Source organism: Balearica regulorum, chromosome 5 (assembly GCF_011004875.1).
Source record: "Balearica regulorum gibbericeps isolate bBalReg1 chromosome 5, bBalReg1.pri, whole genome shotgun sequence".
In the NCBI taxonomy this organism is placed as follows: Eukaryota; Metazoa; Chordata; class Aves; order Gruiformes; family Gruidae; genus Balearica; species Balearica regulorum.
In genome coordinates this window covers 11,274,548-11,301,136 of record NC_046188.1, presented here as the reverse complement: position 1 = coordinate 11,301,136, position 26,589 = coordinate 11,274,548, and the positions used below count along the sequence as shown (strand labels likewise).

Here is a 26,589-nt window from a genome sequence, read left to right as displayed (position 1 = left end):
ACCCGCCGCTGGCCAAGGCCGAGACCATCAGCGCCTCTGTGATAACATATTTAAGAAAGAGAAAAAAAAAACAGTTAGAGAGCGCTTTTGCAGCCAGAGAGAGGAGTGAGAAGATGTAAGAACATCTGCAGACACCAAGGTCAGTGCAGAAGGAGGGGGAGGAGGTGCTCCAGGCGCCGGAGCAAGATCCCCCTGCAGCCCGTGGTGAAGACCATGGTGAAGCAGGCTGTCCCCCTGCAGCCCATGGAGGGAGGATGAGGGGGTGCAGAGATTCCACCTGCAGCCCGTGGAGGACCCCACGCCGGAGCAGGTGGAGGCACCTGAAGGAGGCTGTGACCCCGTGGGAAGCCTGCGCTGGAGCAAGCTCCTGGCAGGACCTGTGGATCCGTGGAGAGAGGAGCCCACGCCAGAGCAGGTTTGCTGGCAGGACTTGTGACCCCGTGGGGGACCCACGCTGGAGCAGTTTTCTCCTGAAGGTCTGCACCCCATGGAGGAGACTCACGTTGGAGAAGGTCGTGAAGGACTGTCTCCCGTGAGAGGGACCCCACGCTGGAGCAGTTCGTGAAGGACTGTCTCCCATGAGAGGGACTCCATGCTGGAGCAGGGGAACGATGAGAGGAGTCCTCCTCCTGAGGATGAAGAAGCGGCAGAAACACCGCGTGATGAACTGACCATAACCCCCACTCCCCGTCCCCCTGTGCCGCTGAGGGGGGGTGGAGGTTGAAGCCGGGAGTGAAGTTGAGCCCGGGAAGATGGGAGGGGTGGGGGGAGGGGTTTTAAGATTTGGTTTTATTTCTCATTCCTCTACTCTGTTTTGCTCAGTAATAAATAAGATGAATTCCCTCTCTTAAGTTCGGTCTGTTTTGCTCATGATGATAATTAGAGAATGATCTTTCCCTGTCCTTATCTCGACCCGTAAGGTTTTTTTTCATTGTACCTTTTCTCCCCTGTCTAATGAAAGAGGGGAGTGATAGAGCAGCTCTGGTGGGCACCTGGCCCTCAGCCAGGGTCAACCCACCTCACATGCCCAGGTACTTTTGAGTTATCTCCAGGGATGGAGCCTCCACAACCACTCTGGGCAACCCGTGCCACTGCTTGGGCACCATCATGGTGAAAAAGTGCTTCCTGATGTTCAGACGGCAGCTCTTGTGTTTTAGTTTGTGCCCATCGCCTCTTGCCCTTGTGCTGGGCACCACAGGGAAACCATTTTTTCCAAAAGAATGAAAAATGTGCAGCTAATTCTTATTAGGTATTATAGTCACAAAGAAACACATTCCATTTATTTCTAACATGGATCTCAAAGCAGTTTTAATTGTTGTGTTTTTCCCTTTACAGTGCTACTCAGAGTAAAAAAAATCATGAAGGCCACATGAAAGGAATCATTAGTGTTAAACTCTACAGAAAGATCATTTTAGATCATTTGGGATTTCTGTGTGTAAAAGTGTTCATCATAACAATACAATTCTACTGAAATCATTACTATTGGAGGCATTCACGGGGGTTAATCTGACCATTTATAGATTCAGATATTTCTACCTTGGACTCAGTGATGGAAAAAAATACACAGATGTGGATGATCACTAATAAACTGTGGTGAGATCTCATTCTACTAGATGTTGGTGAGCACCTGGAGATAAAAGGAATCTTGACAAGCAGTCATGGCCTTTTTCTGATGGCAGTAACCCCCGAAAGGCACAGAGTTGACTGGGATCAGCTCTATAGCCATACAGAGACGCTACTATTTTCAATACTTCTTTCTCCAGTCCTGCTGAACCTTGAAAGGAGAAATTCTGAAGCTCTTTACCTTAAATTTGTTTAAGCAATTTTGCAATGCTGCTGAATCAAACAATAAAATACAACTGCAGCTTGCCAACTGAGTTTTTAGAGATACTTCTGTATTGTCCAGGCTTATGTTCTAAAATGCACAGCCAGGCCTTTTGTTGAGCTATGAGAAATGCTGGAATAAGTTCACCTTGGAAATGAGAATTCTAAGCCTGAGTTCTCTACCCTCTTTGGTAATATTCTGCTGCCTGTAGTATCAGTTCAAGGAAATGCATGTGTTGCAACTCTCTGAGCCACCCCATTATGTTCCTTTTTCTATTTAAGTGCTATTTCTGTATATTTTCTAGACAGTTTCTATGGAATTGGTCTTCTGACACTTGGTCTTCTGTCCTCTGCCTGTCTGTTTGTGGAACGACTCATTCCTGTAGATCATTTTGCAAGTTACCTGAGATCACTTCCGTAATGTAGCAATGATGTCATTCAGAATTCTATATTCCAATGTAAGAAGTGATTATCATCAGGTGTATGCAGTTAATGGCATACAGTTTTGATTTTTTTAATAAAATATATTTTTATATGGAAAAGACAACTGTAAATAAACATACTGAATATTTTTTACAAAGAGAAAAAAACCCTCACCCTGGTTTTTTGCCATAAATGTTTTCAAAAGCTGATTATTCTGTAAAACAAGGTTTTGAAATTCTGACCAACTCCAGGAATCCTACTCAAAGTGGACTTCGTTTTGTTAAAATGAAGGTACATTTTCTTCTTCCCTTCTAAGTCAGAGTTTTACATTTTTTTAATTGGGTCTCTGATCAGAGATATGAAAGACAACATTACATGAGATATAAAACTTACTATTGCCAATTTTATGGTTCCTTTTGGTTTAGATGCGATCGTCTACTGGACAGGCAAAAGCATATTCACCAGAAAGTCGTACGTTCTTTCTGGAAGGAGTCCCACAGAACCTAAAATGATCTTTCTGTAGAGTTTAACACTAATGATTCCTTTCATGTGGCCTTCATGATTTTTTTTACTCTGAGTAGCACTGTAAAGGGAAAAACACAACAATTAAAACTGCTTTGAGATCCATGTTAGAAATAAATGGAATGTGTTTCTTTGTGACTATAATACATAATAAGAATTAGCTGCACATTTTTCATTCTTCTGAAAAAAATGGTTTCCTGCAGCAGAATCAAAATGTTTGTTTTGCAGTGGATGTGTCAATACACACAGTTAAACAAGAGCAGCTAGAGTTACTAGGTAGTTCATTTCTGCCTTCAGACATGGCTTTTTTTTTTGTTCAATAGCCTACAGTCTATATAAAACTTGGCAGGAATCTCCAAGCTGTGCAGTTTCTTTTCTGCACTGACACAGGTGAGTGAATATTGAAAAATTACAAGATTTTGTGTCTTGATAAATGTCTATATCAAGGTGAGGGGGAACAGCTTTATTCTATTATACTGTATGAGGGAGAAAGAAAAAACGCATTTCTACCTTCCAGAAATACCTTCCTTTTCCCTTTCTTTTTTCCCAGTTAGGTTCCTCCCAGCATTTGGGATTGAGGCCACAGTTCTGTGGGCATCTCGCTTAGCATAGGAGTTGATAAGACCTTTCCATGCTCAGCCTTTCACTTCTGTCTCTATTCTTGTCACTTTTCATTGTCCAATATAGCAATTAGTGGGCCTTTGTACTAAGCTGGATCAGAAAATTTGCCTAGGTTGAGAACACTCTGCAATTCAACCTTTTTTCCCCAGGATTATTTTTTAACCCTCGTCGATTTTGATTACCGTTCAGTGTTCGGCCATCTGGACAGATGCACATGAAGTGATGTGGGATGTAAATGAACAAAGAGACTGGGGTAAAGTGGGAGGTCCAAAACCTGCTTCATCAAGCACCACTCCCAAAAGAACCATGACTTAAGGGACAAAATGTGACTAACTAGGGAGAGAGAGCTGAGAGGAAAGCTCAGCTGTAAAATGAAGAAAAAGAGGAAGAGAGGAATACCAACAGTGACTAAGACTACCAGGTACTTCTTTCACCTAAACCAATCCAGGTAAATGACTAGTCCTTTTCATGAGTTGGATCCTGTTTACCCCTTTTATAAGACCGTTTTTCTGAATTATTAGGAATTCTGTGGATTCCTATCCAGTGAAAAAGGCAATTTATCTTATGGTAGCACCACTCTTCACTGTGAGGCTGGTGAGGCACTGGAACAGGTTGCCCAGAGAAGTTGTGGATGTCCCCTCCCTGAAGTGTTCAAGGCCAGGTTGGATGGGGCTTTGGGCAACCTGGTCTAGTGGAGGGTGTCCCTGCCCATGGGAGGGGGCTTGGAACTAGATGATCTTTGAGGCCCCTTCCAACACAAACCATTCTGTGATACTCTTGCTTCCTGTCACTTTAGCACAAGCTAAATTTCAGATATCCTGATAATTACGGTCTTGTAAATTGTTCATGCTAAAGTCCATTGAGAGCTCTATGAGAGACATGACTTGGAATGTATTTGTGGAATGTACTCATTTAAATACATAAAACATCTGGGAAATATATGTTTCATGTGAACTGGTTTCTAAAGAGCTCTGTATACTGAAAAATATATCATCATAAAGCCATCTATTTTGCAGTTGTGTTAATCCTCACTGACTTATCACTTCCTAAAATTCAGTTTCAGTATGACCGTAAACCGAGCCCCCAGTTTACACTTACAAACATTGTGCATTGCATTAAGCCCTTTTTTTTTAAATTATTGTCTAAGTAAAACAATCATCTCAAATTGCTTTCTGTTTCTTATGAGCGGCAATAGTGATGGGAGCCCAGGTGACATTTTCCTTTTTCTTCCTGGGCAAAGAGAAAGACCTGGGTGGGGGCAAACATGTTCTGCAGATTAACACCCAGCTGTATGGCAGGTGTTGTTGGCAGGACTCAGGCTTCTACAGCTAGAAAGCCATCTTTGGGGAACCAGGCATGGGTTCCATGTGACAGAGGCAGCAACATCTTTGTCAATGGGCTTGCAAAATTATCAAGGGAGACTTAAAGCTAGGTCCATCAGTGGGTGGAAGCGTACACTGAACAGAGCAACAGGGATGGTTCTCTCGCACCCAAGGAAGTTGGACAACCAAGGGCCTGCCTCAAGTGCCTGTATACTAACGCACACAGCTTGGGAAATCAACAGGAGAAACTTGGTGTCTGTGTGCAGCTGAAGAATTGTGATGATATGGGAATTAAAGACATAATGGGAGAGCTCATGTGAAGGAAATATCACGATGCATAGATACAGGCTCTTTCACCAAGGCAGTGAAGATGAGGGCTGGGGCTGGTTTTGCGTCTATGTAAAGGGATGCACCGAGTGCTGTGGATTAAGGTTGAGAGGCTTTTTTAGAGCTTCCTAGTCAAGATCACAGTGAGGGCTGCAATGGCAACGTCATGACTGATGCCTACTCCAGGCCACCTCATCAAGGAGAGGAGGTGGGTGAAGCCCCCTTCAACTTGGGAAAAGTAGTCTCTTGATTGCAGGTCCTGGTTCTCATGAGGGACTCTACAACCGCAACATCTGAGAGGGCAATGTGGAGGAGGGACAAGCAATCCAAGAGATTTTATGGACATCGAAGACAATTTTTTTTACAAAGGTGCTGGACAGGCTGAATACAGGAGGTGCTCTCCTGCATCTGCTACTCACAAACAAGAGGAAGCTGGTCAGGGAATGACAATCAAGGGCAGCCTTGGCTGCGGTGTCCGAGATAGCAGTGCTTAGGATGCTCAAGGAAAGGGTGCAGCTGTTGTTACTGGGGAAGCAGGGACTACCATGATGGGGATTTTTCTGAGACAGCAGGTGAGTCTCAAATAAACAAGCATTGATTTATGCTGCAGCCACAAAGTAATCCATCTGTTACTAACTAAAAACTAAGCATTAATCAAACAGGAAGAGATGGAGCAGACTACAGGCTCAGACTTTAAGGGAGCAGACTTTGGCTCCTTCTAGTAGGTAAGATACCTTGTGAGGCTGTCCTGAATTGCAAAGGAGTCCAGGAGAGCTGGCTGATCTTTAGGGACAAACTAAAAGCAGAGTAATGGTCCAACTTGAAATGCAAGGCAGGACCTCAACAGGCTGGAGAAATGGGCTAACATGCGCATCATGAAATTCAGCAAAGCCAAATGCACAATCCTGCACCCGAGATGGAATAACTGCATAAATCAGTACAGGATGGAGACTGAAAACTTAAGTAGCAGCTGTGCAAAAAAGGGTTTGGGTGTCCTATGGACAAGTCAAGCATGGATTGGCAAAGGGCCCTTGCAGCGATGAAAGCTAGCAGAAAGCTAACAGAAAGCTTAACAGACTGGGCTGCATTAGCAAGACAATTACAGACAGCAGATCAAGGGGAATGATTACTCCCCTCTACTTGGCACTTGCAAGGCCATATCTGGAATTCTGTGCCAAGTTTTGGGCCACCCAGTATAAGAGAGAGATTGACAACTTGGAGGGAGTGCATAAAATTTATTTCTGTTGGAACAGTCATAGAAATTGGAAGTAGAAGAAATTGCTTGGACCATCCCATAATATATATTTTTACCTTGAAATTGAGTTAAATTTTATTTAAAAGTTGCAGCACGGGGTACAAATTAAGGTCATATGACCTGGAGCCACAAATCCCTGGCACTTTCATACAGGAAGCATGTTCTGTTCTTCCTTTGGCTTACTGAGTAACTCAGGCACTTAAGCTACAAGTTTCATGTCAAGGTACTTGCTCGGCAGCTCGTTCTCATCTCGTGCAGACTGTGCTTCTCAGCAGTTACTGTCCTCAGTAACTGGCTCATTGGTTTTTAGCCAGTTACTTTGCTAATTTTGCTTTGTAGTTGGCCAGTAATAACAAATCTCATGAAAACAGACTTACCGGATTTCCTTCAAACCAACTTCAGCCTCCTTATACTTGATCTCACACCTGATCCTCAAAAGAAACTACCATATACCTTCCAAACATGACTCTAGGAAGTAAAACCAGTATCTGAGCTAGACACCAATACAGTGCTTAGTACAGGTAATTTTGGTTTATGCCAGAGCTTAATCTGCCCTCCTCCCCACAATTAACCTCTGTGAGTTCCAGAGTCTATAAGGCACACGTCTCTAGCTTTTTCTGTAAAATACCTATAATGCCACCTTTTTCATGACACCTCCCCACTTCCTTTACCAGCAAAATTGCCCTCTAATCCAGATGTATCAAATATTTTTACCTAGACACTAAACCCTAAATTTGTATTTAGTTTTGAAGTTTAATGCTTCTATTTTGAAGCATTTGAGTTGAAGAAGGGCTTGTATGTCTGAAAGGTTAGGAAGACATAGGAAAATACATACAAGACAGAGGAAAAATTGAGAAATACCTAGAACATCGTTGGAAACAAATAGGTGAAATATAAACTGGAGCTCAGTTAAGCCTGCAATCTAGAATAGGATGGAGATGAGTCTTCTGTTCCCTAAACTCGTAATTCACCACTCTTTCTGTTATGATATTTATTACAAATAACAGCTCTTTTCTCACCAGTTCAGCTTTGCAGGTACTAAGGACTGGAGGAACTGCTGGTACTGTAAGACCAGAAGACATCGCTTTTCCATAGCCTTATTAAATTTCAGCATTATTCCATCTATTTTGATGACACTAGCAATTCTACTGCAGCATTACCATCACCAGGGCTAAGGGCAATAATACAGCTGCCATTTTTCATGGGACACTGAAATGAGATAGATGTGTACACCTTGTCACTGTTTCCTACACCTATTTATGTTCTTCTCTGTATCAGCAAAGACTCTTAAAGTATCCCTACTGTATGGAAAAAGTCCGTTTCAGGATTGTGGTATTCAGGTCCTGGAGATAATAAGTTTTTTTGCAGATACAGCCAATGACAGCAGAGATGATCATTAGGATAAAACTAACAAATATTCAGAACTTCTGAGGTTCAAGTAGTAAGCTTCCCCTTCCTCTTTATTCTCATTTCTTTTTCAGACATCCCAGCTACATGGATAGAGATGGTATTGTCATATGCACAACTGGGTATCTCTGTTGACTGTTAACTTGTTTTTTCTTGAGCACTTTTGGCAAGACTGTTGAGAAACAGTAGCTATCTTTCCCAGTAGCATGTTGGATCCAGCTGTATCAAGAAGCATTCGGTGGTCACAGGTTTCCAGGAAATACCAATCATTGAGGGTGAATTTCCTCAAAGGAACAGGAGAGTTCAAATAAAGGAGTTTGTGGGCCAATACTAACATACAGTCTACATGAGAGAACTGTATGCGGATGCTTGATTCAACCAAGAGATCAGTCTGGATAGGTTGTGGTTTTGCAGGTTGCTGTTACTTATTCCACAGGTCTCATCTTTGCCCAAGGAGACCTTTCGAGCACAACCCTTATTTTCTGTATTACAGTTGTTAGCAGGCAGTATTGTACCAGACCGCCCTCATTTGGCCCAGGGCTCGATGCGCAGCCTGAGGGTGGAAGCTCTTTCCTGTGGCGAGAAAACTCGGATGAAAACCGAGGGTCCAGATTAGGAAGCTGAAATGGAGGGCAGGGGTGGCTGCCCACGCCGCGCTGCCCGCTTTTGGAGACGCTTGGTAGGAACAGTCACCTCAGAGGCCAGGTAACCAGAAGAAGTTCCCGCCTTCTTCCCCGAAAGCTTTCTGGAAAAAAGAAGGGATGACGCAGGTCTTCTCGCCAGGGGTGACCTCGAGCCCGGTTTACCCCCTTCCCCTCTCCAGGCCTAAAACGCGCCGCTGCTCTTTGCTTCACCTTCAAGCATGAAGGACCTTGACGTTTCCCCCCGCGGGCTGGCGCTTCCCTGCGGCCGCAGCGGCGCAAAGTACAAGGGGTGGTGCCGCACGCTGGCGGCGGTGCCGGGGCTCGGCTCGGCCCGGCCCAGCCCGACCTGACCTCTCTCCTGTCCCTCACCTCCCCCGGGGCCAGGGGCCCCACCGCCGCCCCCCGGCTGTACCTCGCGGCCGGCCGCAGCCCCCGATCTCCCGCCACCGCCTCCTCGCGGGTCGCTCCGGAGGGCGGGCATGGCGGCTCTCCCCGCCTCTGGGGGCAGCGCCACGGCCCGGGCAGGCCCCACCCCGCTGCCTGCCCGGCCGGCGGGGCGGGAAGGGGCGGCCCCGCAGCCGCCCTATAACTCCCCCTTCGCCCGGCTGGCGGGAGGTAGCGGTTCCTCAAGGAGCGGGATGGAGACGGTAGCGGTGGGACATCATCCTGCGGAGGTGCGCTCTCTGGGCAGAGCCCTGGCCGGTACCCGCCCCCAGGAGCGCCCCGGCTGCCCCTCGGCCTCCGCCGGCGGCTCTAGCGCCGAGGCGCGGGTGCTGGTCATCAACACGGGCGGCACCATCGGCATGGTGCAGGACGTCAAGGGTGAGGGGGCCCCGGGCAGAGGGGGGAGTGGGGCGGGGGAGGTGGACTCCCCCTCGGGGTACGCTGCGAAACCGGCCTGGTGTGGGGTGCTGGCGGGGCGCTGGGCTGGGGGATGCGCCGCGGGATGCACCGCTTGGCGAACAGAGCCTGAGGCTGCCGCCTCCTTAGCTAACAGCCTTGCTTTGTGACCGCTCTCCCTGGCGTTGTTCGTGGGTTCTCGTAACTCGTGTAAGCAATGCCAAAAGGACGTGTGCCTTCCTGTAATCCTCTGTTCCGACCAGCTGGTTATTTTGGTAGCTTAGCTGATAGGCATCCCTCTGACAAGTCACCTTCACAGCCAGTTAGAGCAGATTTTTGGCAGAGGACAACGTGTTTCCTGAAACCTGAGTCCTTTCTTGCCTACTTTGCACACTGAAAATGAAACCAACTTAATTGTACCAGTCATGCAGCCTTTTTTTAGCCCCAAAAGAGCCACCATCCCAGGCTACCTGGAGAGCATGTGCCTCACATTCCTGCTGGGAAGAGTGTGGGGTGTTGGAGGTGGTGGTGGCCACGTCAAGGATTTTCAAGTGGTGACCTGACAGATGCAGCTGATGCAAGTGTGGCAGCATACATGCTACCAAGTGTCATAATGAGTGAGATCAGATGCAGCATCTGTGCTCACCTGCCTCTGAGCAGGCTTCTGCTGTTCTCCTACTAGCTCTTGACTTCCTGCAAGGAATCACTGAAGAGTTCTGCTTTACCTTAGCAAGGGAGGGTCAGACTTATGTTGATGAAAGGGCTAGATGCCAAAGCCCCTTCCACCAGCTGAAAAATGTTTAAATCCAAAATTAAACTCTGAGATGTCTCAGTATACTGCCTGCATTTTACCTGAAAGCTTCTTAGTTACCTACAGGTATATGCTCTGTGTTTTCAGATGTCCCTAAATGTCAGCAGGTAGGTGCCTAAACTCACCTAACACCCCCCAGGCCTCCAATCCAGAAGCTGGTTGGAGTGGCATCTAAGCACCATTAAACCTTCACTCAGTAGGCACAGATCTCAAGGGATGCCAGAAGCATCAGCCAGTGTGTCCAGGGAAAAGAACCAATTTCAGCCAGGTCTGACTCCATGCAGGGCTATGTGTTTACTAGTGTTGGTATAAAGGGAAAGAGGGTAATGTATGGGGCAGGGGGGAGAGAGGGAAGCAGTCCAATTTTGAATGTCTGTTCAGTTTCCCTCCTCCTTTGCTTGGGAGGCAGTGGAGCATCCCAGGGCTTCCAGAGCCTCTGTCTATGTTCAGAAGCATTGATACTTCTGTTCCCTATCACAGAACTTCAAGCCCCTGCCTGAAATACTATTTTGGCTACTTATTTGTAGGATTAAAACATTTGGGGCTTCACTTCAGAGCTTCCTACACTAGTGTTTGGGGTTTTTTTCTAATATACATTCCCTCCTTCTCAGAAGACAGTGGGTGGCTGATCCTTATTGTTGTTGGGAAGATGTTTTAAGGGGTTGTTTCACTTTGTGGTTTTTATGGCTATCATCTTTGTATTTACTCTATCAAAGATGTAAAAAAAAGTCTATATTTCAAATGACATGTGGTGGCTTTCTTCTTGTTTTTTATACTAAAATAATTTCCTACTTCTATTGTCTCAGCTTCCTAAACACCTTTTTTAAGCAAATAAATTAAAATCACATCTCATTCTTTTATAAATAAATTCCATAACCTCTTTTCATCTTGTAGGCCTTTTTTTTCCTCTTGCTTAACAAGTGTCAATCACTAAAGCATGTGCAAACAATCTAACAGTTATGATCCAATGATGCTGACATGCTACACTCTGGTGAAGGTTTCAACCTGCTTTTCATACACAGATCTAGCAGCAGAGCAACGAGAATTCCTCTTTCAGAATATTTGGCAGTCTTTAGTGTTCAGACAGAAGCTGGTGAAAGGGCATGGGAAAGGCAGCATGGTTCAGAGGAGAAAAAAGAACAGTTGATGCTCATTTCTTTTTATTAATCAATGGATAGAAAGTGCCAGTTAACAACCATACCTAGAATTGCAGAGTGTTTTATTTCAAGCAAGGTGAACAGAAGTAGCTTCCTTGAGCTGCATGAAACCTTTCCTAGCAGCAACTGCTCAAAGTGAAGGGATCAAGTGAGGTTTCTACCTAATTTCCATCTAGGCTTATGAACTTTTCCATGGCCTTTCCAGTTGCTGGATAAGATTGTTTCATTTTTAAAATCTGATAGTTTCAATAGGCCTAATGTTTTCTGCAAGGGATATGTTCCTGTGCAGAACTGCCCCCAATGTACAAGACTGATAGCATCACATTACCTGGGCTCATCATGTGTGTATGGATTGATTGTTTATCATGAGATCTGATTGTAAACTTCCTGCAGAGGTTCTGCAGTTGACCTGTGTGTGTGTGTGGCAATTCCAGCATGTCTTGGACCTGTTGGACTTTCTGCATGCCTACAGGTTACCTGTGCAGGAGTCATTTTTAGAGGATGGATAGTCTGTTTCTGTGTGAGTTGGGTGATAACCAGATTCAGTTGCAGGCTCACTCAGTATTCATGTTTTTGCTGTCAAATAAGCCATTTCAGTGCATTTTTAAAATGTATTTCTTCTACTTCCTCCTACTTATTTCCTCCTACAACAGCCTCTTTTGGCTTATCGGTAGCTCATTTCAGAAAGAGAATCTTACTGCACTCCTTAGTGAGGTTACTCTGATAGTAATCTTTGCATGAAGTTTGTGCTCATGTTCCTCCTGGTTGGTGCTTTCAGGAAGATCTTTTCCTCAGGCTTGTGGGCTGGATCTCTTTCCTAGCTTTTATCTGAAATATCAAGAAAAAACCACCCAACAAATACAAGTAGAACTAAGCTAAATCCCCTTAGAAAGATTAGTCATCTTGAAATAGTGTCTGCCTGAGTAACTTAGTTAATTATGCCTTTTCTAGACATACTAGACTGCCTATGCACCTCACTTCTGAAAACCCCAAGTACTACAGCTGCAGAAATGAATATTTTGGAGAACACTTTCTGCTTCACCGCCTTTGCAAAATGTAGTCATTGCTTTTGGGATCTGGCACCGTAGATGCATGTGCCATTTGTATTGATATTCCTATAGATAAAACTGGTTTAGCAAAGTCCTTTGTATTCCTCAGCACGGGGAGTTTGTTAGGATTGGGATGATGACTTCAGCATGCCGATGTACGGTATGGTCTTTCTCCCCAACCCTGTGGTTTCTTGGGTGCAGAGCCCCACTGACACAGCTGCATCAGACTTTTTTCAGCTCCCTGTTCTCTGCTCAAGCACAGGCTGTAGGATATCTTGATTGGCAAGTTGCTATAATTATGTTATCTATAGCACCAGTGTGAAAAGCAGAGTTCTCGACTGTAGATGAGACAGAACCACAGTTGTTCTCTGCCACAGTTACTTGTCCGCTGTTCTGCCTTTGTCCATCCGCTTTGTGATGCTGAGGTTGGCCAGCTAAAGAGGGAACAGCCAGAAGTTGATGAGAACTATTTGGACAAGTTGCACAGCCTGCCTCTTCTCTGCAGGGGTGGAGTTGCTTCAAATACTTGGTCAACAAGCTTGGCTCACAAAAGATGTTTTCTGTGCATAATAAAGTAGAAGTGTTCTTAAAACAGTTGCACTTGAGTTCCCCCCATGTTTGCTTCTTGAAAATGTGAAGCAGAAAACACTGCTAAACATGGATGCATTTGGGGGAGTGCATTGGTTGTAAGTGGGTCATCTTAGATACGTCTGCAGAATGTCTTAAAAAAAAAAAGAAAAGGTTTAAATTCAGTGCAAGCAATTACAGAAAAATCCTGACAGATCTGTGATTAAGAGAAGAGATGAGGAACTGCCCTTTATAGAGAAGGGATTTAAGAATATTAATGTGTATCAGGTCTCCAGTTCCTAGGGCAAATAGAGTAATCCATTGTAAATATTCAGAGGAGGATGAGCGTTGGACAAACAGAAGAATAATCAGAAAACATGTGAAACTGGGCTGCATTTCAGAGCCAAAATGACTCTATGCCTAAGTGCAGCAGAAGTGGTAATTTGTGACAAAGCTAGGAACATCCTTAATAGGAAAAGCAGGGATTATAGCTGAATAAATGAAACATCCAAAGCTTCAAAGCATGTTAAGTATATTTTGTAAAACAAAGTATTCCGGCAGGAATCCAAACAAATCCACTCAAATGCTGTTGCCATCCTGTGAGAAAGTTGGCTATGAAGGGGCCTGCTACTTTATTTAAGGCAAGCCAGGAGGGAGATTAGGGAGTTCTTAAGGAACCAGCACACACTAAATGTACTTAGGCTAGTTTAAGCCCCAACTGTTTTAGGGCCACTGCCACAAAAAGAAAGACAACGTCACAGGCAAGGAGAGGGTGAACAAAAGTTAAGATGCATCCATGCTTTTGACTTTTTCTGTTCAGCAGCTTATGCACCTTCTCTACCTCTTCTCAGTTGGGATGTTCGGTCCCAAACCTGCTGGTGAAAAAACCCCTGCTATTCAAGAGAGAGTGATTAGAGCACTTAGCATTTAAGACTTCTTCAAAGCTGAGGTTTCTCTATCTTTGCATATACATAGATCTTTGTCTATATCTGTCAATGCTTGATACCTACTGTGGGGTTTGTTTTAGCTGTCTCTTTTTTTTTTTTTTTTTCTCTGGAAATACTGTTGCTGTTGACAGTGAGACATGGATCTTTCCAGCATAGACCTGCTAGTATCTTGCTGTTTCATAGAATGGTTTGGGTTGGGAGGGACCTTCAAGATCATCTAGTTCCAAGCCCCCTCCCATGGGCAGGGACACCCTCCACTAGACCAGGTTGCCCAAAGCCCCATCCAACCTGGCCTTGAACACTTCCAGGGAGGGGGCATCCACAGCTTCTCTGGGCAACCTGTTCCAGTGCCTCACCAGCCTCACAGTAAAGAATTTCTTCCTAATCTAAATCTCCCCTCCTTCAGTTTAAAGCCATGCTGTAGGCATAGGTAAAAATATTGCAAATTTATAGTACGAAGTAATACTCAGTTTTTTTTAAATCTTCTGCCACTAGATAGAGAATAGCTATGGCAAACACAAAAGAGAATGGTAGCTTTTTGCTACAGTTGCAAAAATTGGCTTCCTGCCCCTACTGCTGATCAGTATTTGCACACAGGTGACAATTAAAAATAGGTAAAAAATAAATATTTGATATGGAGGAGATTTGTAATATTATTTCTCTTAAATAAAGGAATGATTTATATCAAGTCGAGAAGAGAATAACTGCACGGAGATTTATTGGTTACATTCTGTTTTCATGTTCTTAAACTGGCAATAGACTGTTGAAATTTAATTTGGAAGGATGGGCAAACAGCTGTGTAACTTGACTTCTTCCCTCCTTACTCACTTCCTTCCATCCCCACTCATTTATTTACTTCCTTTATTATTATTATAGGACTTGCTCCTGAGGCCAATAAATTAGTAAGCAGCTTGAAAACGATGCCAATGCTGCATGACGAGGCATATGCCCAGGAAACAAAACTGAACTTCTCCCATGAATTTCCAGATAACACATTGGTGCTCCCGTAAGTACATTTTCCTTGGAGAGAGGGAAGGCTAGGAAGGATCTTGTTAATTTTGGGATAATTACATCTCCAAACATTTAATGTGAAGAATCCATTATGAGATTAGCACAAATGCTTATATTGACTTAAAAGGAAAAAGCCTACCATGTCTGGCATGATAGAGAATGTCTGTTTTGATATATTTGCAATGAAGTGTCTTACAACTGCTTGAGAAACAACTTTTAAATTAGGCAACAAGCAACCATTCTGGGGAGTTTAGCCCTGTCTTTTTTTTTTTTTTTCCTTGTTTTGGATATTATTTTGCTACTGTGCAAACATACAAATATTCTATAGAAACTAAGAAAACTGTATATACAGCTCTGTGTGAATTATCTTCAGCATATGTCTGAAAAAGTAACATCTAATTAATGCATCCATGAATAGGCCCTGTGCTTTAATTCTGCAGGCTGCCTGTTTTTAAAAAATCCTAAAAGCTGATTGTCTTTCCCAAATTTATGCAACATTATGATAATAAGTGATGGGCTTATAATTAATCTGGATTGCTTCTTAACTGTTGGGCAATGATTAATAAGCTTATAGGTTTTATTTAGAGGGCAGTATGCTAATTTGAGATATCCCCCAGCTGTGATGAATGACTGTACCCCTGTAAACATGTTAACTTTGCACAAAGGATGATTTTACACAGTCGTTCAAAAATAAATGGGACTATAGCTGTTTTGCTGGAAGATTATAAACGGATATTCTTTAATCTTTAAGGAGAAAAACAGGACATACAAAGAAAATGTCAGGTTTATTAATTTCTTTCTATTCTGTAGTGAGGTCTGTGTGTAAAGCTTTTAAAAGTAACCACTTAAAAGGCAGATGGCAGGAAAAAGGTTAAAGGGAAAAGAAATGGACTTCCTGGTGGAGTAGTATTGATGTGAACATACAGTTTGTGTTAAATACGATGGTTATGCTAAGAAAAATGGAGCTCTGTTACGATATTGTGCTTGTAACTGAATGATTTTTAAATAATTTAAGGGATTTGAAATATAACAAAACTACATTAATATATTCCTTTGAGTCCTAAATATGCTTCTCCTGGCACATCTTTTCCATGAAGAACAGAAAAGCTTAAAACAATCATTCACATAAAAAACTGAGGTTTAAAAAACAATCTTGTCTTGTTTTTCTGGCACTGCTGAGTGCTCTTTCTGGAGGTTAGTCATGGCAATTTGCCATTTTCTCTTTTGTGCTAGCCGAGTGATATTTTAACTAGGCAGTTGAGAAATATTGTGAGTTTCTGAGGGGAGAAAATAGGAGTATTTTGTGAACTTTGTATATCTGTGATAACCTCGAAGTAAGAGGAACGATATGATCTCTTTTTAGAGAGAGGCATCAAAAGCTGTAGATGAAGCTGGTCTCTGGTGTCAGTATGTCGTGTTTTATTTAAACAGCACATCCTCAGGGGAGCTTTCTTTTCGCAGATTTTCAACTGACTCCCAAAGTTACTCTTAGCATGTGTACATGTGATATCCCACAAGGTAATTTTTCATATGAAGTCTAACTTCTTAGGTACAGTATGTCAGTTGGTTATGAACAAAAACTACATGTTGTTTAAACGCTCTCTCTGCTGTACACAACTGTCTTACAGGCCTCATAAGAGGAGTCGATCTGCAGATTTTATTAGCTGATGAATTGACAGTTGACTCTTGGTTTTGCATATTTTATATTACTATAAATATATACAAGATCAGCAAGTGGTAACAACACTATTACGAATGCTGAGGGAAGGTAATCAACTTTTCTGTGCTCTAAGCACTTTATTTTGGGTACTTTTATGCATCCATGCAGTATCCTGGTCTTTTCTGTAGCCTTTGACTCTCTTCCAGTGTAAATGTCATAGTATCTATCACAGCTACAGCTGGCAGGGAACCTTCCATCATCCTCAGGCAGCGGAAAAGCATTGAGAATGCTCTGAAGATGATCCTGTTAAACATGCTCCCGGATGGCTCTACTTGGAAGAGCGAGTAGGAAAGGCAGAGCTGGCCCGCTAGCAGTTCTTTGTTAGCTGCTTCTTGGCCACTGCATTGCTAAATATGCATGCAGTCCGTTTGGCTTGCAAATCAAAGGTCTTTGAAGAGTCAGGTTTCTTGAGATAAGCAGGTGGAGAAAGGGAGACCCATGATCCTGGGAAGCAAGGAGAGCAGACAGCGTGCTTAGAGTTAGGCCAAGCCCACTGTGATTCCATAGCCGTTGTCACCTTTGATATGTCCCCTCCAAATTTTTGGGATCACGTATTTTATAAGATGTTTGAGTTTCTAGACACTTTGTAATCTTTGCTCTCCATCTGCTGGGCTACACACTGTGTGATGTTTGAAGGTGTTACGTTCCTCAGCCCCACAGGTACTTTATCCTATTGCGTGACTGTTTGGTTTTGGTTTTGTTTCAGTTTCGTTTTTTTCCTCTTGCATAGTTGCTTTGTCTTGTTTTTATTGTACGTAGAGCAGTCTTTTCCCAGCTCTCAAGGTCGTGCTCGTTCAGTGGGCAATAATTGATCGCCAGTGAGTTGTTTATAGTCCTGGGGCCTCTGTTTTCAACCTGTGCCAGTATTTTAAGATCTTTGCTATTACCACATTCTTAAACTCCACATCATAACAACAGACAGTGAATACCATATAGCAAATTTTCATAACAAGGTGACAACAGGCCTAATAGGCTAACTTTGTAAAACCCCAGTCCCAACCTATTAGGCCTGTTGTTGATCCTGTCAAAGGCAACAGTTTACTTGAAGATCTTAACTAACCAAGAGAGGTTTTTTTGAAATTTGAGGTCAGAGAAACTGAGAAGAGTGGATCTTCTAAAGGCCACAAAAATGAATCCCAGTCATAAGCCTCTTAAGAGAAGATACCCTTTGTGTCAGGAAAGAGTATCTATTTATGGGGTGTCTATTTATATTTATCAAAGGATCAAAAAGTTGCTGCAGCTCTTCTGTGGACCCTCTATAAACCTTGGGAGCTTTATAGATTCCTCTCAGTAGCTTATGAAACATTTTTAAACCGTAAGCATTGGAATTTACTTTTGTCAGAAACTCAGCTCCAAACTTAAACAAAGTCTGGGTTCTTTCTGTCTTTAGTTTTGCCAGCCCCTCTCCCCCTCCCAAATTATATTTATTATTAAATTAAATTTAGGGATTTGTGCTTTAAATGACATCAAGGCATGAACTTCTAAACTTGGAACAAAATGTTCCAAATTTAAGACCTTTTTTTTGCCATAGACTTAGGGGATGGGGCGGAAGAGGATGAAAACTACTGATTTAGACAAAAAATCAGAAGTGATGAGCCGATACTAGCTCTAAGATTTTTCTTTTTTCCAATTCTCTTTCTTTGTAGTGTCTCTAAGCAAAACAAAAGAATTTTTTACACAATCCTGGAGCTCTCACCACTGCTTGATTCTTCCAACATGACGCCAGAGGACTGGGCCAAAATTGCAAAGAAACTTGAGGTACTGTGGTGTGGGATAAGAATTCATTTGTTGCTTAAACAAAACCAGCAGTATATCTAGTATATGTAGCAAGATAAAACAATTCATTAGTGCTATACATATATATTTGTTTATTTAAAATGTAAATGTTATGTACCTTGCTTAGTTACTTGCAAAGTAACAGGTACTGTGCTTGCAAGGCTTGCTGAATTTTTTTCCTTTTGAAAATATTGCAAACTCACTGAAGTTACATAGTTCTTCCAATGATAAGCCATGTCATAATTCTGTACAAGAAAATAAACAGAAAAATTGCAGCTATGATTGAATAAGGTATGTAGTATGTAGGTTGATGTGTTCTAAAACATTGACTTAAATTTGCTGTCCAAGAATAAAATCCTCAGGTGTAGGTGACTTAAGTGACGGTTGCTTAGTTACACACCATTCGAGTATTCACGTAACTTTATAGTTGGCTGTTGGCATAGAAAATACTTTCATATCTTTTTACCTTTCATACTCTGGACCCAGACAGACTTGACTAGCTTTGGCTTTGCAGCCAGTAGAAAAAAAAATGCTATCGTGGTTAGCTTTCCCACACTAGGAAATGTTTAAAGCCCTAGATATTTCTGCATATATAGGTAAATTCATTACATCCTTCTCTAGATTAAAAATCAGCATTTCTCTGCTCTGGTCCCTATGTCTGAACTTAGCTGTGTGCTTTTAAGAAAGTAGAAATATGAAACATTTAAAATACTTCTCACCAGGAATTCATACATAGCTGTTAGAAATAAATAACCATGGGCCTAGCAAAATGTTGCTCTTCCACTCCTGCTCGCTCTGCGATAGTGGGCTTTATAGTGCAAATTTCCTTCTTCGACCAAGCTGTAGCAATGCATGCGAGCAGTATAATAATGCAGGGAATAATGCTGAAGATTCACGTAACAGCCTTTCACCTTTAGGTCCTCCAGTCCTGAAACCACCAAACTAGGGATGATGATCCTCCTATGAAATGCATCTTGCCAGGGCAGAGAAGAGAGGGAGCTGGTATATAGGTGGAGAGCCTCTAGGATGGAGCAGGGGCAGAGCTCGGAAAAGCCCAGGATCAAGAGTAGAGTAACACAAAGAATGCAATGCCATGCTGAACAGGAGAGAACTTACCTTTCTTCCTTAATGGCACATTAGTTTTATCACAGCTCCTGAGCTAAAAAAGTACTTCTTTCTCATGCACAGAATGCGGCTTCTCCCTATGTACAAATATCCAAGTAAAAAGCGTTGAGAAGGGAAAAAACCAAAAATCTTTAACCGTCTGGCTTATGTACAGACATTGCCACTTTGTGTTCATCCTGGACATGTACTTTGCACAGCTCTAACATGCTGATGACTTTCCAGACTGAAGCATTCTAAGATGTTTCTGTGGGATTTCTTCTTAATTGCCAGCCTGATCTTTTATGTTATGAAGCTTAAACTAAGCTATGTTCTTCTGCATCTAATAAGGTTCATAAGGCTTAAAATATTCATGAGCATACTGATTGAGTTAGAGGACAAGTGACTATTTCTGTGATCTTAGTGCTTCTTAAAACTTATCTTGTTACTGCATTGGTGAATAACTACATCATGCTTTTTGCATCACACTATAGTTTGGCCTACAGAAAGATCTTGCAATACTGGCTATTCTTCTGCTGGCTAACTTACTAGAAATAAACAGAAATCCCCTGAAACTTCCAGTAGGTAGCAACATGTAGGCACGAGTATCAGTGATGAAATAGCAAAAGGACAAGTAGAAATCTGCAGGTGAGGATGGAGGTGGTCTTATTATAAGGAGATGCCAAACGTGTGTGCCTACTGTAGCATAAGAAGTGTAATTAAAAAGAAATCTCATTTAATTCTATGGCAAACCCCCCTTTCTTCCCCATGCTGGCACTTCATATATCTAATTAGACTTCTATGTAATCTTTCCCGTGTTACCAAATTACATCACAGACATTAGTGTCTCTCACTACAGTGTTTACTGTGTGCATCACTCTTAAAATAGAGGAACCAATTCCTTTTTCCTCCAAAAGCCAGCAGATGGCTTTATTCCAACAGGATGAGCTGTGCAATTCATGGTTTTGCATTAAAAAACCCCTCCTATGTAGAATTGTATGTAGATGAAAGTTATTATAAATTCCTTCTTGCGTCTGTCAGTGCCTGATAGTCTACAGGACTTCTCAAAAACCAGCAAGTGTACATGCAGTAACGAACAACAGGAAGCCTCCTCACCTCTTTCTGCAGCAGAAGTCACATACTGCTACAGAAAAGAGGACTTTTCGACAGAAGAGGGCACTCTTACACTGGCAATTTGCCTGTCTGCCACCCGGATTAAATGAACTGTTTTTTCTATATGTTATGATGGCCTTGGTTTGCCTAATCTGTTCCTGTAAATGGTGTAATCCCTAAAGTAAAAGTGGGAACAAGAAATCAGACTATACGACTAATTTGCATATGTTAACATTCCTGTTTAAAGCCATTGCTAAGCTTTTCTTAATTAGCAGTCTTCTGGTATAAAAATGCTGCATTAATATGTATACATAGAAGAATCTCTTTGACTGTTCCATAATTAGAATTACTGGCTCTAGTGCTTAGTGTTCTATTAACCCTTAATTGTATTTAAACTGAAAACAGGATAACTTTAGGAGAAATTATGCGTGTAGTACCCTTTAAAGAATTATGCTGTTGCTTGCATCAGTTAAAGTAGTTCAATATGTACTTGCTGATGCCAGTGCATTGCTCTAACAATGTGAAAACTGTATCTCCATCTCCAGGAGCACTATGAAAAGTACGACGGTTTTGTGATCCTTCACGGCACTGATACCATGGCCTATACAGCTTCAGCCTTATCCTTCATGTGTGAGAACCTGGGTAAAACTGTTGTTCTGACAGGATCTCAGGTAATGGACTTAATTCGAAGTTGAAGTCAGAAGCCTCATTTTTTTATTTTTATATGCAAAACTAGGTAGTATCCTGATTATCACTGTATAGTTTAGTAGTGCAGGGCAGGCCTCTGGCCAGGGTGAATGGTCACATCACTGATAGAAATTAGTGAGAATTGACAGGCTCACCAGCTGAGGATCTGCCCCATAATTTTATCATTAATGACTTTACAACTCTGTACCAAATCAGACCAGTAGTTCATTATGGCTGGGGCCAGATGCTTCAGAGAAAGATATAAGAGCCTGTCATTGGCCATTGTGTATTAATCGGTTTATAAGAGAAGCATCTTTCCAGCCTCAGGTGGCTGCTGGTTGTGAGCTGTCTTTTTTCTTTTAAAGCCCTGAAGCTTATTACTTTTTACTTTACCAGTTATTATCCCATCTTATGTTACTCATTTTTGTATTTTTTTATCATTTTTTTAATAATTTTTAAGCATTAGATGCATTTTTGATCATTTCTGTTCCACAAAGCCTCTAACATGGTCTGCTTCCTTTCCTCTAAAGAACACATTTATTAATTTTCATTCTCTTAGCCAGAGATCAGGCCTTTGCATATTGTTTGAGTGGGGGAGGGGTTGTCTTACTAGAATAGCTTGCTTGAGCATAAAATACAGCTCTAATCACAAAAGAGAGATGAAACATCACACTGTAAAATTTCCCTCCCCCATCTCATAACTTCCCTTTCACATGTGGTCTATTTGAAGTCAAAATACGGAAGTCTAGGAAGGAGTAGGATCCCACTTGCTGTCTTGACAAGGGGCAGTCTAGTTGTGATACATCATATTCAAGGTTTTACTTTCTTTCTGACTTTATTGCTTGGAGATCTGCCTGACATATGGTCTAGCAATGGAGCATGTGATTTTTTTTTTTTTCTTCCATTGCTGAAGGGAGCTCTGACTCTCTGTTAGTAAAGAGGCAATCTGAAAAGGCACGAGAAGTCATCACTCAGCAGACCAAATATCTGGTTTTAATCTTGTCCTTTTCTGTCAGTAATAACCTGCTGGCTCAGTTTTTCTATACTATGAGGAAAGATGGTGCAAGAGAGCTGTTGTGAAGCCTGCAGTGGCAGTTTTGTATGATCTGAAGCTGTTGCTTTTTCTCTGTACAATCACTTCTCCCATGCTCTGTCACTTTAACTATGCCTGCTTTCTATTTTTTATATTTTTCCTGAATCAGTCTTTCAATCTGCTTAATCACACTGGAATCATCTCTATATTAGCTTTCAAGCCCTTAAATTATAAAAGTCTGTTAAGCACAGAGGGAAACCCTGCCATCTGGTGCAGTCTAAAATAGTTTGGATGAAGAAGGAAACTTTATTTGTCATAAATCATTGTTACATAAATTATTCATGTATTTGTATTGCATAAGTTGGACTCTTTTTTCTGCTGTGTAGGCTTTGCATAAGGGACAGGGTGTAATTTCAGTCTCTGCTCTTCAGGTGCCCATATACGAGTTGCAGAATGACGGCCGAGCCAACCTTCTGGGGGCACTACTCTTTGCTGGGCAGTTCGTGATTCCTGAGGTCTGTTTGCCTGTGAAGACCGTTTCAGAAGCTGCTTTTCTCCCTCTAGCCAGGGCACATACTTACATATTCAAAATATCCGGTAGGTAGTAAGGAATTGCACTTAAACAGGAAGATAAATGGATTCTGCTGAGGTAACAGGCACTTGCATGGCAAACCATGTGCCATTTTCTCAGGAGTTGTATCTCATTTTGCCCATATACAATCTATAAAGACTATCAAGTTTGAAATATAGCTTGCAGCAGACTTGAAATCAGAGGTTCCCTTGAAAATATGTGGGATCTGTAACACTTGTAAGTAATTTTTTTAACTGAAAATTATTTTGAAGTTCTGAAGTTTCTCTAGAACTGATAGGAGTGTCTTCTAGCTGTCATTCCTGAAGACTGAAGTGTCAAGGATGATATACCTAATGGGCATAGAAGTACCTCCATGGTCTCAGCACCCTGCCTTTAAAGATGTTGGTGCTGTGCAGTCCAAAAATCAGAAAGAAAACTGGTCAGGCTACACCTCGTTTCACTTCTGCCATACTCCCAAAGCCAGTGCTTGTAAGACAACAGCAATAGCTGACTGGCCAAGACATTCATAACTAATAACAACCTTAAGGTATCTCTTTTCCTTCAAATTCCAATTGACAAACTTTAAGGGACTTGAGAAGGAACCTAATTTATATGTAGTAACTCTTTTGAAAGTTATCTTCATTTTCACCAGGCCTTTTGTTACGGTTTTGGAGACTGAATTTAGATGTAACTGATGAACTTATTAAAAAGTCCACACTGTTTCTTTCCTCTATCTCTGAAGTGGACTCAGGCAAATTTGCTGTCTCCTAGACTATGCCTCATGAGAGGATTACGAAACTAGTTAGCTCTTGTTTTGTTCTTAGATTCTTAAACCAATGTGTGACAGATGTGCCAACTCTTTTTGAAAGGGTGAGAGTTGTAAACATCTACTAGCCTCTGAGTTGCTTTAAAGATTTAGAAAACACTTTATAAAGGATGGACTACAGTATTTATCTACTGAATCTTTTAATTACTGGCTTATTCATAGACCTGTTTCTTTACTTGTCTTGCAGGTGTGCCTGTATTTTTATAATAAACTGTACAGGGGAAATAGGGTGACTAAGGTGGATGCTGGGAGTTTCAATGCCTTTTCCTCGCCTAACCTGCCTCCACTTGCAAATGCTGAGGTTGATATTACAAGTAAGCAACATCATCTCTTAAGCCTTGTAATTTATGCCACATGCAATAGAACTCTAGCTGAAAAGAATCTGTGCCTATGTAGTTGAAATGCTGTTTTTAAACTCAAATATCTTTGAAAGCCCTGTAGCCTGACTCCACTTTATCTGCTCTGAAACTGTTTAAATATTAGTAAGACTGAGAATTTGTAACTCAACTGCATTTATCTATTGAATATAGATGTAAGCGAGACTGACTTTGACTAAAGATCCAGACTAACCAGAGGGAATGTTGCCCCTGTGTCATGAAAATGCTTGCTCTGAAGATAAAAATGAGGGAGTGAGGACTGAAAGAACAAGGAGTTTAATCTCATTAATGACCATGCTGGGCTCCGAAATCAGGCAAAAGAGTCATTGCAAAGTACTTGCAGCTTCAACAGATTCCCTATTTGATGCATGTCATTGTGTAAGATGTTTTACTGGATATTTAGGACCCGTCTAAACTGCAAGCACACTGAAAACAGCAGACCTAGAGTATGTGCTGTGTGATTTTTTTTTTTCCCAAAACTTACTTATGCTCCCTATAATTTCTGTGTGTGTATTTAAGGAGTGGAAAAACAGCATGAAGATTTCAGTACCCATTTGCGAAGTTATTAACACATTGATGTCTGTTCTTGGATAAATGATACCCTTTCTTTGGAGAGGGGAGAAGAGAGACGAGTTTGGAGTCTAGTCAAATGAGGAGTTGCCAAAAAACGTACTAAAGGACAGTTTTAAAAAATATAACATGTTATGTGAGCTGCTTTTGGATAGGGTAGGTTTATTAAAAATGGGTAGGACTTGGTGACAATCTCCATTCTTACAAAAAAACAGGAATAGGAGGGGGTTTCTGAATTCTTTTGGCAGGTGCCGTTAGTGGCAGTAGGAGATCTAGCCCTGTGTCATGCAGCATGCGATTCTGAATGGTTTCTACTACTAGAGAGAGGCATTCTGCAATTTGGAAAAATGAACTTATCCCTTCCACCTTATGAGTGGGAGTTACTTAGTTTCAGGATCAAAATGCTATGTTTGTAGCAGCCAGGTACAAACTGAGGAAGCCTGTAAAATGCTGTACTGGTCTGTAAGACATATCTCAGGTAGAGAGTCTGCCACTGTTGTAATACTGCGTTCTGTCAAATACGGTGTATCTGAAATCAACAGAAATGCTGTCAGTTGATTGTTGCAGTAAATTGAGGAGAATCTTCTTTCTTGGGTTTTTATGAACTGCATCTAATAGGGTATAAATAAATTTTGTTTACTGACTGATCAATAATGAAATCAAGCTGCAAATTGCGTGCTATTTCTCTCTTGGATTTGAATGAACTGTTTTGTGATTCCTTGTCTATAGTAGAAAAATGAGAACGTTATTAAGTACTTCCCTTGACCCATATTGGGTTCCATTATCTTTTCAGTGGAATGCCCCATTTGACATCAGCGGGGATTTCTGATTTAAAAACTGATGGTGTGATAGACTCTATTTTTATTTGTTTCAGTTGATTACCCAGTTAGGATAGCATCATTTATCCAAGACGATGGTGTCAGTATTGAAGGATTGTTTCATTTTGAAAAAACATAGTTTATAGTATGGGCAATCTACTAGTACTGCTTTATTTTGTCTAAAGTAATTGTTTGAAACATCGCTATCTCCCTTGAGTTTGCTTGTACAACCCTCGTATGAAGTTTTCCTTGAGACAAGGAACCATCTGGGCTTTTAAAAACAAACCAAACAAATCTAGCATCTTTTAACTTTTTTATTTTTCAAACAGGTTTGTATAATATGTCTTAATCCTCCTGTAGACAGGGCTGACTGCAGACGGGGCTGATTCTGGCTGCTTGAGCATCATGGAGAGCAGCCTGAGGATGCCAGGAGGAGTAGGCCACGTGCAGAAACTCTTCCTCAGGCTTCCTGCTCTAACAAAGCTGGAAATAAAAGTTCCAGAGAAGCAGAGGGGTAGAGGTGACAGGATGGATGGAGTTGGGAGCGCAATGAGATTATGGGTTGATACGCAGGAATGAGGAGAGGACATGCTGTTCAAGGCTAGTCATACCATATAAAAGCAATGATCTACTTCAGAGCTAGAGAGGAGAGGGAGAAGTTTAGTCCTCTTCCCTTCCCTACCCTAGCTGCAGCTCTCTTCTTTTTTGCTATCCATTTTTCACCCTGTTCCCTCTTCAGGTGAGGCTCCCAGTGGATTTCTGATCCCATCAACTGGCTGTGTTCTTGGCCAGATCCTTAACTGTGTTAGCAACACCTAAGAGTGCTGTTATCTGGTTTTAGACAAGCCAGTGTGTCAGCTTCCTCAAGACTTTCAATTTAGCACAAGAAACTCCTGTAAGAAGTGAAAAATTCTAGCCCGCTCCTGAGATGTGTAAGAAAACCAGTGCCAATGGGAAATACTTTTGCAGCAGAATCAGAAATATCTGTATGAAATGGACAATATAGAAATATCGTCCAAAAAGAATTCTAAAATCTTAAAACTTATCAAATAAAAGACGTTGTCTTATTTCTCCCATATTTTGAAAACGAGAGACAAGGAGGACTGTTTCACTTGAAATGTGTAAAGAGTCTCAGTGTATTTCATAACTGATTGCTCTCCTCTGTTCTTGATTGTCCTAATGAAGCAAATACAAAACTTGCATTGTTACCGTGGCTGGACTTTCTTCACCGCACGTGCATGTAACTTGTGGGAGTGGTGCACATGTCCAG

General features: G+C 41.9%; 1 protein-coding gene and 1 long non-coding RNA gene across 4 annotated transcripts in view; one reads left to right on the top strand and one right to left on the bottom strand.

The window, feature by feature from the left end:
* Positions 1–6,343: 6,343 nt before the first annotated feature.
* LOC142601981 (uncharacterized) lies at positions 6,344–8,891 on the bottom strand. Its single transcript, XR_012835556.1, has 2 exons — positions 8,758–8,891; positions 6,344–8,446 (listed from the first exon to the last, which is right to left on the bottom strand). It is a non-coding gene; the product is annotated as an uncharacterized LOC142601981 (long non-coding RNA).
* Positions 8,282–26,589, top strand: part of ASPG (asparaginase) — a 47,368-nt gene continuing 29,060 nt past the window's right edge. Inside the window, exons 1-6 of one of the 3 annotated variants that reach the window (XM_075753439.1) lie at positions 8,282–8,406; positions 14,593–14,722; positions 18,094–18,205; positions 20,983–21,108; positions 22,589–22,672; positions 23,742–23,868. In XM_075753439.1, the coding sequence (XP_075609554.1) occupies positions 14,637–14,722; positions 18,094–18,205; positions 20,983–21,108; positions 22,589–22,672; positions 23,742–23,868 (535 nt within the window). In that variant the 5' untranslated portion in view covers positions 8,282–8,406; positions 14,593–14,636. Of the gene's footprint in view, positions 8,407–8,809; positions 9,168–14,592; positions 14,723–18,093; positions 18,206–20,982; positions 21,109–22,588; positions 22,673–23,741; positions 23,869–26,589 lie in introns of those variants that run through there. The other 2 variants (XM_075753438.1, XM_075753440.1) reach the window with 2 other exon arrangements.